A 16,532-nucleotide genomic window follows, 5' to 3' on the forward strand; every position below is an offset into this window, starting at 1 on the left:
GATTAACCCTTTTGTGAACCCCGTCCTTGGTCTTTGCAACTCATATACATTTGGATTTCTCTGATCATGTTACCTGCTTCCACTTGAGGGAAACCAAAACTAGGTAAAATGTTGAAGGTATGGTGCGTTTCTTCTGGATTTCCAGGCCTGTGGTGTCCCAGAACAAACCGTGGCTCTGAAGATGCTGAACACCTGGGAATCATGGCCACAGCTACTCTAGGTATACATGAACACAGTAGCCAGACACAGCTTGCATGAGCTGCATGTCAGGACACATAGAGTGTGTCAAGCATGTTGGCTTGCCAAGCATGAGCAGAGAAGCTATCATTTGTAGGCAGCAGAGAAGCCAGATGCATTTGACTTGCTGTGTAGAAGTGCAACCTTAATGTTTTGTATGTATAACAGATCTTTTAGATCCCCAATTGAAGAGGTTGGTCAGCTTTAACCTGATTTTCTTCTTCCAAATTCTTCTTCAGTATCTGCATATTGTCAATAAGTAGCAACTTTAGATACTATAAATAAAAATCACTGTCCTTAGCAATGGAGGTTTGTGTGGGATGTTGTAGTCTTTGGACTGGTAATGCAGCCTTCTGGAAGCAAAAATGTGGCAAAGAATGGAAATGAAGCTAGAAGCCTGTGGTCTACAGGCTTTGACCCCTTTGAAGGGAGCGTTACTGAGTACCGGTGTTTTCAGACAGCTGTGATTCATTCAGCATGTGTTTGCAGTGACATGATCATTACAACCAGGGTCGGATCATAAACTGTAAATCTTGAAGAGAAGGAGAAGCTTGTGTTTTCCTAGCTAATTTACTGGGATTCAGTAATAGAATTAATTGGTTTGTGCCATGAGTGGGTCAGTGATGTACTTTGAAAGTTCTTGCAGATTTCTGTTTGGCTCCAGGGAAAGTGAAACTGCCCCCCTCCACTGTTGGATGTTTTAAAGCAAAATTCTTTAATTAAAAAGCTTTTTATTAGGAACCACAACAGACAGCTACTGAAACTGCTCTGAGGGGTCAGACTGAGGAGCTGAAGTTACAGGTCCTGTGCTGATACTGTGGATTTAAAACACTGGTATTTGGCATCTTTTCCTTAAAGAGTTATACCTACTTGCTTCTGTCACATGCATTTTTAAATTAGGGCCTTAATCACATGTCTGTATGGTAATAGCTTCTAGGCTGGGAGCAGCCTCATTAAAATGTACTGTATGATCATGATAATGTGATCATTTGAGGTGAGAAGCCAGTTAAATGCATTGGGTAGTGAGTGCCCTTGCTTTTTTAAACTTAAACTGGAGCTTTTACTTAGCCTGGAGTAGATATCAACAGCACATCTCATTGTTTCCATCTCCCTTGACTGCTGCTTTAGGAGAAATCTATACCTGAGGACAGAGAATATCTTAATTTCTGATCTAATTTATGACCAAGGGGAAGTGTCTCTTTCAGAATTGGTGAGAGTTCTGCAATGCACCTGAATTTAAAAAATCATAATTCCACCACAGGCATGTTGATGCGGATGCTGTCTTCTTGTCCCCATTTCTTGGTGCACTTGCTGTGTGAGAAATACTGGTAGCGTAGGCAGATTGAATGATCACAGGACACTGACATAGAAGAAATGGAAGATAAAATAAGGCTGGGGGGGTGTTGTTTTAGTGTGTCAGTTGTGGTGGGAGGTTTTGATGGCTGTGCTTTACTGACATTAATGCTCTCATCTGAATAATAAAGTTAATAGTCCAATAATACGAATGTTTGTGTGTGGGCAGAGTTCATATCTTCAATGTATCTGATGTTCTGTCGGGTGCAGTTTTCTGCAAACCTGCTAAGAAGGCTGTGGTCATTCATTTATGGTGTTTTGGGGAGCTTATCTGTGAAATTCAGAAACTTTACTGTGATTTCCCCTTCCCTTTCCAAAGTTCTAATTTTACTTGTACAAAACTTGTGTGTTGATGGAAGTATCAACACTCAACAAAAGAAAACATATTTAGAACTTTAAGCAACAAAAGATCTTGAGAAGTGATGGTAAACAAGAAGTGTGCTGAAAAGTTGTGATGATACACATTGATCAGCCATTTAGGCAATACAATTGAAGGGTTATTTTCCTTCTGACTGGTGAGAGAAGACCAGCAAAATTGGCTGAGTCCAGGTGCATTTAAGTAGTTGATGGATGATGTATAACTCCAGCAATAGTTAATCAATGTTATTGTGAACTTAATTAGGCTAAGGATGATAACCACATTAGAAACAAATTTAGCTGAACTGGTGTGTGTCTGTTAATACCATACTTTAAAATTGGTATAAACTTATAATTGCAATTGTAAGCCTTTCTCTTACAAACTAAACTTGGCTTGATTGTCCTTTAACCAAACTAAAACTTCACTTGTGAGGACTTGCACTACCTAAACTAAGTATTACAATTCCACCTGAAGCTAATAGGCAACAAGGAAAGGCAATAGTAGCAACTGTGTGAGGTCCACCCTGGAAACTCAACATTTGTAGTAGTTTTTTAAATGATAAACACTTGTACATTATTGTGAAATACAGTTACCAGTTTTTGGGTTTGGTTTTGTAGTAAAAAACCCCATTCACCAAGATTCTGAATCAAAGAAACCACAGCTTAAAAAAGAAATAACAGCAAAACAGCTATACTTCCTTGAGATTGTTCAGGACAATTTTAGCATGGGTTTTGTCTCACATTGGTTTTGAAGCTGCAATGATAACATGGTGAGTTTAAAGTTGTGTTTAAGGGTCACTCTGTAGTAGGATGAAGGCGTTTAGGGTTTTGTTTTTCTTAGGAACTGCCTACCTTAAGACCACAATAAAGACAGAAATTGTGTTTGTAAACACCTTGTGTCAGAGCCAAAAAGGTAAAGCATTGAAAAGACAGAACATGAAAAATTTTGTTTATGATATGTTGAATTTCAGCGGAAGGTTTCCCAGCTTTATTAAAAGCAGTATTTCTCCAGTGCTGGGAGAGCCAGTGGTTTTTCAGCCATGCTGTTGAATAGGAACAGATAATAGGCCTGGGGGTACTGTGCTTAAAGGCATCCTGCTGCTTAAATTTTTGTCTGTATTAATTTTTTCTCTGTTTTCATCATTAGTGGAGCTGTGTTGATGGCAAGAGCATGGTGGTGCCTGGGAAAACAGGAGCCTGGGAGAAAGGGAGTGCTGTAAAATGTGCCTGTGCTAAAGTCAGGATACCTTCTGACTTGTAGTATTCAAGGAAGCCTTAAATTTCCATGAAACCACGGTAACTTACAGTAGTGTCGAGCTCAGTTCATCCTGAAAGACCTGCCCATGGGATGGAGAAGTTGTTGCGCACTTAGCTCACCTAGAGCACCATGTTCCTGTGCCTCTGCTGCTGATGGTAGCTGGGCTACATTGCTGATAAGCTGAGCTAGGTTTCTTGAGATAGAAGCTGCCTTTGACTGTTCTGGGCACATCTGGTGGTTCAGTGCTGGTGGCATGTGGGGCTTAGGCCGATGGGGAAGGTAGTCTCACCACAGTGCAAACTCTGCTGCTGAGCTAGGTGGGTGCTCACCTTTCCTTCTTAGTTGAGGCACTATACCAGCTTTTCCTCTGTTAGAAATTCCTTCAAAAATAAACCACTCAATAACAGTTTTTGAATCTGTGTTCTGGCTACCCAGGATGATTTTTAGGGTGTGTTTAAGGTGATTGCTGGAGATTGAAGCCTGGCTTGCAGGAGGCAGGTCTGTCAGTTCCTGAGATTGGGGCATTGTGCTGCCAGCTCCCAGAGGCTGCTTCAGCTTTTCAGGCTGGCCAGCACTGCTGCTCCTCATGCTGCTCTGTGAGCTCCCAGCAAAAAACTTTGGAGAGCAGGTTGGTGTGGTCAGCAGAAGAGCTTAAGCAGTTCCAGAATGAGTGGGGGGGAAGGCTGAGAGCAACCAATGGCTTGGCTGGCTGGAAAACAAGGCAGAGCGTTGCCTGCAAACCTACCATCTAAACAGAGAAAAGGATGTTCTCAGGTTTGCTTTCCTTTTTGGCAGACTGTACTTCCATAGCAAAAGTTAAGACAAATTGAAGAGTTCATAAGTCATAGGGTTAGGGTTAGGTAAAATGATAAACCCCGGAAGATCTAGTTTACTTTTGTAGCTTGCACTGGCAAGCTGAGTCGTTTGTTCACATTTGCAGTAGTGAGTAACCTTTTAGAAGCTCTCTTCTCTGAGACGTGTGTTCTGAAATGAACAATGATTAAGCCACATCAAGCATGTAGCTCAGTTCTTACAAAACCAAAATTCGCCCACAGAATTGCTCTGAGAAACAGTTTGACTTGGAAGACCTTTGCATCAGAATCTCATGAAGGCTTTTTGGGGAATCTAGCTTATTTTCCCCCCAGTTTTTCGGAGGCAAAGGTAGTTTACAAACCACCAGAATCTTCTTTACAGCTGGGAGCTGACTCCTCACGGAGTGTTGTGTAACAAGTGTAACAGTTGTTATACTTAGGAACTAAGTTTGAAGAGCAGAATTATTTGTTATTTTGCATTAAGTGCATTGTAATTTCTGGTTTGGGTTTGTTTGTTTGTTTTTTTTTTTTTAGCAGTTTCTGGCATTTTGGGAAGTTTAGTTTCCATTTGGCTGTTGGAAATTGATGTTCTCAGGTAAATAGGGATATTTCATTATCACATATTTTGTCATTTTAATATACTATATAAGAAAGCTGTACAAGTAAAACACAGGCAATATTAGTGTGATATGTTTAAATAAGAATCTTTAAAAAAACAAAGTATTCAAATAGCTTTAATATTGGACTGGAGCATATTCATTTTTAATAATGAACAGCATTAGATAATTGCCATCACATGACTTTTAAAACCCAGCGCAAACAATAATAACCCTCCATCGGGGTTACTTAGTGGTTTTTGCTGAGCACATGCAGCTTGTCCTCCTTAGGCAGACAATACTGTGTGCATGGTGGGAGCGGGGTGAAACTGCAAGTGTTTGTTGGTTTTTTTTTTTGCAGGAAGTTGGAGGCAAAAGTGCTTTCCTGGAATGTGGCAATTCCTGAATTTCTGTCTGAGGGGAAGCCAGATGCAATCAGCTGTGTCAATGCGTAAAGCTGGCTTGGCCTCTGGGTTTCCTGCTTGCTATATAGAGTGGGAGCAGGGGGAGAGACTCTGGGATTTATCATCTGGTGCAGAATTTCATAAGAAAGAAATCTGTCCAGCATCATGCACCTGTGTGTTGGGGGTGAGAACATTGTTCATGCCTTGGTTATTTAGCCACCCTGGCTGCAAAAGTGCCTGACCAAGAACCTTTGTCTGTTTCCCTGGGTGTCAGCACTGGGTAGGCCAACAGAGGATGCCTCAGCCATCTTCAGCTCCCACCACTTAAATGGTAAAGTATGGGAGCTATGGGAAAGCTCCATAACGGAAGTAACCTCCCTTTCACTGCCCATTGCATGCAGAGATGGCAGTGGGCAGTGAAAGGGAGATCCCTTCCAGTCCTGCCTTCTTGTTCAGGGAGAGGGGTGATCAGTTTGTTCTTCCTATTTCGGAAAGGTGTTTCAGAGCTCTGAAAGAAAGGATTCCTTTAGCAGAGGAGAAATGTGATACAATAATAATAAAATAGCTGCAAAAGAGATAGTCTTATAAAATGTGAAACAGTATAACAAAAAAATACAAATTTGGGGGCTGGGAGTATAGCAGTGGCTGGTTGCAGTACTTAAGCACCATTCCGGTCTTGAAAGACTGATAGTCTTAAGATGTCAAAATACAAAAAAGATGAAGACCTGTAGCATATCTCAGGTGATTAAAGATGGAGTGGCTCTCACAGTCATGTTAATTCTAGCGGGTACTATGTATTTTGCAGATGATAGAGATGGAAAAAGGGTTCTGTTGGGAAGCAAAAGAAGGAAGAGGAAATAAGAGTACACCTGAGGACTGCAGTGAGGCTCCTGAAGTGATGTAGAGGAGCAGATCTTGAGTAATCCCCTCTGAACCTAATGGGTTTTGTCTTGCACCTGTATCAGTGGTTTCTTTGGGAAGGAGTTGCCTTGGTCTGAAGGTTTTCATAATTCTATACCCATCAATTTGGTTTTGTGTTTGAATGTGTTTGTGCCACGGAGAGGACAAAAAGGACTTAATTCTGCAGATTTATTAGGCCAACATCTTTGTCTGGCCCTTAGAGCTCTTGGGGCTGTCGAAGGTCAATATTATTGAGACTGTGGTTTGTGGCATTGTGTACAGAGCAGAATTTTACTATGTTTATGTATTTTATTTTAGTATTAAGTGGAGCTGAGTGCATTGCACTTTATTAGTTGAATCTTCATTTAATTGTTGATAACTAAAAGCAAATACAAATGGTTGTAGAAGAGTTTTGTATAAAACACTTCCTTGATGGACAAACAGCCTTTCCGCTGTCCCTGAAGTTTTTGTTTTGTTTCCTGGTCTTTAAAATTCTGCATGATGGTTGTGTGTGACATATATACAAAGAGAGCAACCCCGTCACCAAGGAACAGTGTGAAATGTTTAATCTGGCATTTCTAAGTGACGAAATTAAAGACGGTAAGAATAAAAGCACTGCAGTAGCAAAATCTATTTCCAGCTGCTTCTGCATAGAAACAGCGTCATATGCAGCACACCAAAATGCTTTCAGTCTTAACCTACTGCCCGTAAACCTAAGGAAAGAGGCTCTGTGTAGAAAGAGGGAAGGTATACAGATGTTTCTTATTACTCACATCAGGGATAGATTGTGGGAGAGCTTTTCTAAAGGGTTCCTGTATGTTCTGTTTTTATGCGGGAGAGAAGTAATGCACGATCATAAAAAAAAATATTGCACAGAAAAGGCTAGAGCCCGGGGCCTTTTGAATTACAAGTCAAGAGAAGGCTTTAAAACTATTATTTAACTGAGTATCGGGGGGCTAGAGCATCGTAAAAGGCTGGTATGTGGGGAAGGTATCCTGCTGTGGCACATCGTAACCTGCATTGAGGCAGTGAATCTGTGTAATGGTTGTGTACAGAGGAGAATGAAAGTGGGAAAAAATCTGAAATAAAGGTGTATTAGCAGTAATGTGCTAGTGACCTATTTATTTTTAATGTAGGTACAGAGAAGGAAAAACTCCTTTGGGGTTATGTGCTCATTGATGAGTTACAAATGAATGTACATGGTTGAGGTGGCACCCCTTCCGCTCCCCTTCTTCACCCCAGCTGGGGTCAATGTGCTGGGTCCATTGCCACACAGAAGACTTTGTATCTGTGAAATGCATCTGCTCTATTTCCTATTTTCGTGACTAAGAGCAGGCTTAAGTAATATGGTAGTTAGGTCTTCTGGTATTTAGTGCTTTACAGCACTGCTGTGTTTTGTTGTTGGGAATTGTGTGGTGGGAAGAGGATCAGCAAGGAAGTTTTGCAGTCTGCAGGGGGTTGTCTTGGTTTAGGTGTTCTGTGTTGGACATCTCGCACAATGCCATGAAAATCTGTTCCGTGACAGACTGGTTGAAAGAACAAGGAAGCCCTGCGCACATTTGGCTGCCCCTCTGCAAGCAGCTCTGCGGTTAATGGAAACGATAGGATGTGATAAGCAATTGAGTGTAAAGTCTGTGAATCAGGGGAGTCCCAGTCTGCACCACTGGTGACCACATCACAGCCTGCTTCAGGTGATAGGCTGGCAGTTGAGCTGTCCGTGGCTCCTGTTGCTGCCATTGATGGTGTCCAGCCAAAGGTGAACCCCTGTCTCAGTATCTTCTGAAATCCCACCTTTACTGGAATAGCTGGGTCATTTGCACAATGCAGATAGGGCTATAACAAGTATTTATATTAATTTGTGCTCCAGGTGTTAAAGAAGCACAATTTGAGTCATGCATCCATTACAGTTTGCAGGGCTAGGATCCTTCCTGGAGGTGATAGTGGTATTGTTGTTACAGCTGTTGGGGGAGCTAACAAACAAATTTAGCTTAAGCAGGAGATTTTGGTTTAGTTTGCTGATAAACCTCCAAACTATATTGTTTTCTCCTGTACTCTAAAATTAAGAGGTGTTTACTTCAAACTTCTCTTATAGGCTTGGCTACTTCATTTTTCCCTTTTGCTTTAGACAGATTTCTTGGCTTGTCCATGCCTTGGTTTTTGTCAATTTGAAAATGAGGATATTTTTTTCCTTAACTTATCTTCCAGGGAGGACTCTGAAGTAGAAACTGCATACTGGAGCAGTTCTACAATAGCTAAATAGGCTTCTGTTAAAAGGACACCTTTTAACTTCGACTGAAAGGGAAATTTGAGCCAAGCACTCCGTTGCGCCATCTTGTGGTGTCCCCTGTCTTGTTCGGTGAACTATTTAAACGCAGCGGATTTGTTGCCAGCAGTTCTGACATCTGACCCCACTTTGTTGTAAAATCCCATTGCAACTAAAGGCTGTTCCCGTACCATCCTTTGCCATCCATAAAATACGGAAATTGGTGGCCCATAACAGATCAGCCTTGAGTTTTTAATGCAGTACAACAGCGGTAAGGACCAGTGAAATGAAAACCTATTCTCTGCACAGTGTGCCCATGGGAGGGTGGAGAGCAGGCTCTCTGTCCATGGCTCCAGCAAGGGGACCTTGTTGTGGAATCTGTGATTGACTTCAGAAGTGATCACAGAGAAACATGCAGCAGAGCAGTTCTTCATGGGGGTAGCTGAGGTTGTTACTTGCACTGCAAGTAACGATCTCAGAGTTGATGCAGAGGGAGAACAACGGCTTCGTTTGCTGCTGAGGATCTGCTCCAGGGTGTGTTTTGCATAGGTCTTTGGCTGGCCACACAGGCACCAGCAACTTGGGCAAGCCTGGGAATGTGTTCAACTTGGCTGTCAGTTCAGGGACAGAGAAATTCTGCTTTTTGTTGTTTTTTTTTTTTGTGTGTGTGTGAATGCCAGGAGCTGAATTGCATTAACCCTTTCCCAGAGCATCTTCCCCAGCTACAAAAGCTGTGGTATTGGTAGGTAAATAAGTAATCATTTGAACAGGAGTGAGTAAGCTTTGTCAATGATTTTATCATAGGTGGCATCTTAAAAGTAGCCAAGACCAAATGCTCAAAGTCAAATTCAACCTTGGATGACTGAGAGGGCTGTGGATGAAGGAGGTGGTGCTGCAAGCTCTTCGACTGGGGCTGAACTGGGCTCCTTTGCTGGTGTTAGCGCTTTGCAAAGAAACTCTCCATGTTCCAAGCAATACCACCATTTCAGAAGCAGCATACGTGTTCATGTTGTGCCTGAGCTAATTAGCTCTGTAAAAAGAGCTCCAGGATGTCATCTGCCCTCTTTGTGTAGGGAAGCTCAGTGCTTTTAACAGACACCACCTTGCTTTAAACCAGCTCTAGTATCTCTAACATGATGCTGAAAGGGGCCTTTTATCTAATCGAACTCCAGTTGCTTCAGGATGGAGCATTTACAACATCAGACATGCGACGTGGTAGATGAATGGTCGATCCTATAGGAACTGCGGGAGACTGGATGCTCTAACAGGTATTGATTCATCCCTATTTTAACAAACAAAAACTATTAGTGCTGCTGCTTTACCTCACTTTATTATGTGTACATTAGATACTGAATCAGTAGTAGTAATGGAAAGGCATCTAGTAAGTGGTGAAACTTAAAAAATATATATATATTATATTTGGGATAATAATGGTAATGAATAGTGATAAAAATAGGGATGGTATAACTAAGTGGTATATAAAGAAAAGCAACTGTATTCTGGGCTTCAAGGAATTCTCAATATGATGAATATCTAAGTAAGAAAATGCATCACAGATGCTTCTTTCCTTAAGTAAATTGTAATGGAAAAGACCAAAGCAGTTTTGAGACTGACAAAATTGCAAATGCTGGGGGAAAAGAAGCAATGGTGGAAGAAAGAGATTAGAGAGTGTATTTTAAGAAGTAAAACTGCAACAGTTGATCAAAAAAGTACTAGGGTATTTTTTAATATCTGTGTCAATCAGTTCCAACAGCAAAAAAACGTAGAAAGAAGTTTCAGAATGAAAGTGAGTGGAGCGAGCATCACTGAGTTTCCCGGGGCCTATGAAGTGCTGAGGTGGTTTCATTTTGGTTTATGTTTGATCATGAAGCCATGTACGGTCACTGTGTTTTCCAGCGGTCTCTATTCCTGTGCAGTTAAAAAAAGGTAGTAGTAACTTTTAAAATATGTATTTAATTTGCTTGTGAATTTGAAACAACTTTAAATATAGATAAGGTGTCTTGAGTTCCAGTGGTCTGTCTGGCAAAACAGATGCAATTAGCACAGAGCTGTGTTGCTCTAATGATCTTCCCCAGAATGACTGCCAGGTAGGGTGGCTGCGTTAACCCTGTCAATTTAACTTGCAGTTAATGGGTACTAAGGCTAGGATTTGAGAATAAATCACGAAATGCATCTATGTTTATGTTTTGTTGCTATACTCACTGAGGATCTGTGTTCAAATTAATTTTATTTTCTGAAACAAATTACTTATTCTGGTAAATAGAAGAAATAGAAGATGACCTTGTAGGCCACAAGTCTCTGGATAAATAATTTGCAGGGTATGTTTCTGGTGAACGTTTCCAAATTAATTTCCAAATATTAACTTGTTTCATGTGCACTGTGAGCAGTGTAGGGAGCGTTACAGAATTTGGATTGATAAAAATGTAAAGAAATCATCAAATTGGGTATCTGTGTGTGAGTAGGAGTCATTTAACATTCAGATGATAATCCTGTTTTGTGCTTGAAAAAAGGCAGAGTAGGAAGAGACAGTAAAGCTCCTGTAAACTAAATATAATTCTCTTTCATTGTGTCTTTCATGGAGCAGCAGACAGATTATGTATAAAATTGGCTCGGATGACCTTGCTGCCTTCACATCAATTACTTGCAAACCTTTTGGTATGCAGGTGTGTATAAAGAGTGAACCCACTTCTGAGTCTCTTTACCCTGCACTTGTTTATCTTTTGATGTGATCTTTTGACTTTATTAATGATTGAATGCTATTTGTGACCAAACAAGATGGTTGTGGAATGGGGGTGCAACTTGTTGAGCTGAAAAAATGGTCATTTTCTTATCAGAAGACAAGATGGGTTATACACTGTGCTTAGCTCATTGCTGATGGTTTGTGAGCAAGGGAGGACTTTGTTCAGAGTTGTCCAGGTACAGGGATCGGCACCTCTGTGTCTTTGGTTTTCAAAGGAACTTTGACCATGGTGCTTCTACTGTATACTCAAGGTTCCCCAAGAGCAGAGCAAATATAATGGTAGCAAAATCTTCTCTTCCAGCCTGACAACTGCTAGAGAGTAACTGGTGGCTACTGTTGCTTTTTAGTGTCTCTGTATGAAGAGATTAAAATCTCCAGGAAATCTAGTATCTGCCTATTCATAAAACCCAGCACTCCAGGATACTTCTGAAAGCCCTAGACAACTGTGCAATTAAGCACATACTCGTTATTCATGTCAGAGGAATGCACAGAGACCTAGAGTTTCTTTCACAAAAATAGCTCAGTGTTTAAAGAGGGGACTTGAATTCTGAGTGTGAAAACACCTCCTGTGCTGTGTGCCTTTGGTGCCAGCATCGTATTTCACACGGGAAGGAATAGAGTGATCTGTTTAAGTCGGCTATAATATAAATTCCGTTGTCCTTGCAAGTACTAACAACCTATTGACAGAGACGTGGGTGAGCTGGTACCTTAATGGCCATTATTTGTTTATGCACGCAGCCTTATCGAGAAAGAGGAGGTCACTGGAAATAGTTCATGTTTCCCAGCTTATCCAACAAGTCTCAAGTTAATTTGAGGTAGAGGCTACTGTGTTCTTAAACATAAACTGTAAAAACGGTAGAAACCTCAGTGTTACTGGATTACAGGGCTCAGGCATTTTGTACCACCTTATTGCTCAAGAGTAGTTTCTTTACCGGCTGAGTGGTGAGTATCATCTTACAGCAGTCCTTTGTATGTAAATGTGTTTTCTTAAGGTAAGTGGGTAGTTCAGCTGTGGTGGTTTCAGCAAGATCACTTTAGGAGCACTGATACATCTCCCAGGAGAATATACACTGACTGTGTTCTGTTGGAACATCGTTTCCCAGCATAATTGTATTAAAGCCTTCTGGTTACCTGGTTTGTGTTTAAATTTGTTGTTTGGACTGCTCATGTGTACTGTAATCATGTTACAGGGACCCTGTCAGTGCTTATATAAAGCGGCTTTAACCCATATATGCAGGCAATGTCTTATAACAGGACCGTGACATGATTTTCCTGTAACCAGCTGTCCCACTATGGTGACATACACACAAACACTGATCTCTCTAATATTATAGGTCACTACATAGAAGGTAAATATGGCAAGCAGCTCTTCAAAAGCTGTCCTTTCCCCGGACTATCTCACTTCTGCACCTGAGATGTGCTGACCAGAAGCAGATACTTACCTTGGATACTTACCAAGCAGAACTTGGTTCAAGAGGTGCCAGCTGTGTGGAAGAGCTCCGTACATGCTGTGGGACTTTGACCTATATGTTCAAATTAATTTTACTTATTTTTTTCTGTCTGGAAAAAGATGTAGCCAATAGTAGCTAGTTCTGTAAGCAGGTCAATCAAAAGTAATACTGGAGGTTTGCAGAACGAGTCATCCCTTTGTAAACCTGTGAGTGGGATGTGCCACGGGAGTGTGGAGTGGTACTTGTGTGTCATATTTTGATTGGCAGTAACTTCCAGAATATTTGTTTCCTTGTGTTTTCTCCCAAAGTCACTGGTTTCACTGATTCCATTGTGTTTCTTCATTGTTTTTCTGGAGAAGAAATTCAGATGGTGTTAGTGAGAAACCTTTGTATTGTTACTCTAGAAATGCACTGAGTATGTCCAATAGAAAACATTTGTTTATGGTCTCTGTATTACTAACAATATCATGTTTATCTTGCATATTTTTGTTATATTTAAGTACCTCATGTTTTCCTGGTAGGACTTTTTATCCTTGCTTCATTTTTAAATGTCATTAAGGTTTCTTACATCATCATAAGATGCTCTTGAGAGCTTGATTAAACAATTTTTTGCAGTTCATTGCTGTCCTAACTATCTCATAGCTGATCAGATTGCAGCAGTCTCTTCACTATGCTCTACTGGATCTGAGCCCAGTTTTCTTTCCCTCAGTGTATGACAGCAAAGGGAATCAACACTCACTCTGCTAGAGGCCTTTTCTTTCTGGTTTCAGGATTTTCCTGGAAATACTTCTTACAAATTCTGTTCTCTTGTTTGGTTTTTTTTCAATAGGTGTTGGCATCATGTCGGGCGTTTCTTTTAACATCTCGGATTCCCACCAAGGTAAAGTTACTGTGTTTCTGTAAATATTCTAATTTTTTTAGATACAAATATAACTTAGCTATTTTAGTTATACTTGTTCACCTATTTAAAAAAAGAAAAAGAAATGGTACATTGCACGGTGTTGCGTTAGAGTGGTGCTTCTGTTAGTGTCATCTTAAATGGATTTGTCAACATATACATATGCATGTACTGTTTCAGAGGAATTTTAACTTCTAGAAATGCAGGTAAGTGAAGAATTATGTTGGAAACACCAACTCGAAGAATTCTGAGGTGAGCCTGATGATCTTTCTAGTGGAACGGTTTATGTGCAAACAAACTGATGGTGTTATTCCCTCCAGAGCTTGTAGTATCAAAAAGTAATATATTTGATTTGGAGACAGAAATGGTGTTGATTTTTATTAGATTCTGCTGTTTTCTGATGATTTCTGTTCATTTTGAAAAGCATCTTGCCAACCTGCCTTGCCAGTGCCAGTGAATTACTTTTGCTATTCCTGTGACAATTTGTAATGATTGTTGTAGCAGAGAAAGGTAATTTCCACATGAATGAAAATGACTGACATGCAAGAACATCTCTTGTCCAGCTTTGAATCAGTGAATGGGAATTTGGTACATGTTCTATTTTGTTGTGTTTTACATGTGTGTGCATGGAGGGATGTGTGTGTGTACACTTTATAGAGATACAAAAATATATGCTTTATAAAAAAAAACAAAAACAAACCCAAAACCAGAACTGATAAATGGAATGACTGATACCAGATTTTCAGTTATGGTCACTGATAAATGTGACCATCCTTACCTATAATTTGAAGATGCAAACAGGCAGGTAGGATGACTTCAGCTTGAATTTCTTCGGAGATTTATTTCCCTCACTTGATTACCCTGACCGTGTAGCACAGACGTCACCAGTTGGCTGTCAGTTGGCTTTTGGATCACTTCAGTTTTCAGCCAGGCTGTTTTAAGACAGGGTCTGGTGATGGATTGCATGGGACCAAAGAGCCAGTTGGTAAACAGCTCGGACATAAGTGCAATGGCAGGATGATGGACAGGTGGTGTTGGTGATCCTGTTAAATAATAGTAAAGCTATTGTAATTCATCAAAAAAGCTTTTGAAGGCTAGGACTTGGAGTACTAAGGAATAGCTGTACTTCTGGTTTAGCATTACAGACTCCTCTCAAAACTCCTTTCATTAAATGTATTTACATAGTTGAAAAACTCACTTCTGTTTTCATGGAAATCAAGAATATGTACCCTGTACAAGAAAAGTGACTTTAGTGCTAACAAATAGAAGAAAGGCTAGCAGAAGAAAGTGCTTGCTCATGATGTATGTTCAAAATTAAACTTTGTATATCTAAACAATTACAGAATGTTTGAAAATTCATTTCTTTCCTAGCAGGTTTAGTGAAATTTACTGAATTTTTTAATGTCTGTAGGATTTTCAGACACTGCTCAGAAGCTTTCTGAGCCCAAAAACTTTCAATGCAGGCAGTAGCTACTAGCAAGACAGCTCAGAACATGCAGTAAAGACACTTAATTCCCCCAAGGACTTCTCACAAAATTGAGTATGCTGAGAGACGGCCAGTTCTGAGTGGCTATTAATACTACATCTAATTCCAAGCTTCACTTTTCTTTAAACAATGCTATTGAGATGCATCTACTAAACAAGGATCAAAGTTAAAAGGTATAAAGTTGATTAACTATAATATCAACTCACATGATTTTCCTTGAAGCAAGGATATTAAAATGGCCACTTCCTAACTTTATGCTTGGGTCCAATCAGTCATTTCCACTGATTTAGATGGGTTGCTAGGAAAGGAAGTACAGTACTTAAAACTTGCTAATTCTTGCTACAGCCTATTTTAAACATAGTTGCAACAGTAGTGTATGCTGGATGTCACTAAGCCAAAAGTCAAGTGTGTGAAATATTTGTAGGAGTGTATTTCAGGTTTGTGAACATATTTCTAGTGCCAGCTTTCGTGAAGTTTTGATTGAAAAAAGGTTTGAAACTGTGAAGTTAGCTATCTTGGTAACTGAAGGGTCCCTAGAGGAGAGGCACTCATAGCCTTTTAAGAGGATTAAAAAAAAATTGTATGATTTTAGGTATTAAATGCCATTATGCTTTTTATAATCTTGTAAAAATAATTTCATAGTTAGAGGTAGATGATATTTAAAATGTGCTCTGTAGCTTTTCTGCAACTCAAGGACCATAAATCCATGTTTTTAAATAGAAAAACAAAGCAAAGGTGAACTATAGAAATGTTGCCATGTTTCCTGGTATTTGTTAATTCTAGTCAAGAAGATTTTTGCAGATTGAATTCTTGAGTTTGGATCTTTGTATTTTGTTAGGCATAGAAGAGTATTCTGATTGCGTGTACATATATATATGTTTGCACACGCACAGTACATTAACAAAAGCAGATCTTTCAATCTGGTAGGTAAATAATTTGCAAAATAGGAAGGATTTCAATCACAAAAACTCTTCCCTTAAAATTTCATTGTGATTTGGGTAAGCAAATGTTAGATAGTCTCGTGTTTGTTTAATCTGACTAGCACTGAAGAAGAAGAGCTTTCCGCTTCTGTACGTGTCATCTAGCTTACTTCAGTAGCCAACAACAGAAGCTGTTATGTATTTTTTTCCTTTCCTTTCTGGCCTGAACGAACTGCACAGGGCCATGTCCTCTCATCACAAAAGATTGCCAGTCTTATCTTAGAAATAAGGCACTGAAGAGGAGTGAATGTCTTACCCTTGGAGAAATGCAATACTTTGGTGTGGGCACTGGGAAGATGCTTGTAATGGCTCTGCCTTGCCTGCCTCTGTTCCCTGTGCACACTTGCTCCATCAGCAACTGCAGTGACACCCCTGTGGTCTGAAACTGCCTTTTTGCTGTGGATGCTGCCCCTGCAGCAGAATAAGGGAAATGAAGCATGTGAAATACAGAAATACAGGGTAGAGTTTGGTCACTAAATTAGGTCTTTGGTAGAAGGTGATCGTGGCACAGAAGTGCCTGAAGGGTGCTTATATCTTTTGGTGCTGTCATGAGGGCAACTGAAGGGAAAAAGATTCAGAAAGTAGTCAACCGAAAACAAATAGAGAGCAATAACATCTTCAGTCTCTGCAGCTGTGGGTGTATAATGTAGCTAAGTGCCTAAAAAAGCTCTTCTGATTCATTAACCTCCCCCCCCCCCCCCCCCCCCCCCGAATTTCAGTGCATTCTATATCATAACAATTTTAACTGGATTTTTTGGGGCAGCTTCATCCTGTGATAACACTGTGACTGCTTATAG

General features: G+C 40.2%; 1 protein-coding gene across 5 annotated transcripts in view; it reads left to right on the plus strand.

Moving 5' to 3' along the window:
• The window catches only part of CARMIL1 (capping protein regulator and myosin 1 linker 1), a 192,985-nt gene that overhangs the window by 64,479 nt on the left and 111,974 nt on the right, over nt 1–16,532 (plus strand). For all 5 annotated transcript variants that reach the window (XM_062621692.1, XM_062621694.1, XM_062621693.1 and 2 more), the window contains exon 3: nt 13,201–13,251. In XM_062621692.1, coding sequence (XP_062477676.1) covers nt 13,201–13,251 — 51 coding nt within the window. The remainder of the gene's footprint in view (nt 1–13,200; nt 13,252–16,532) is intronic.

This window comes from Pezoporus occidentalis, unplaced genomic scaffold, assembly GCF_034315485.1.
Source record: "Pezoporus occidentalis ecotype Australia unplaced genomic scaffold, CSIRO_AGI_Poc_V1 ctg231, whole genome shotgun sequence".
Lineage (NCBI taxonomy): Eukaryota > Metazoa > Chordata > Aves > Psittaciformes > Psittacidae > Pezoporus > Pezoporus occidentalis.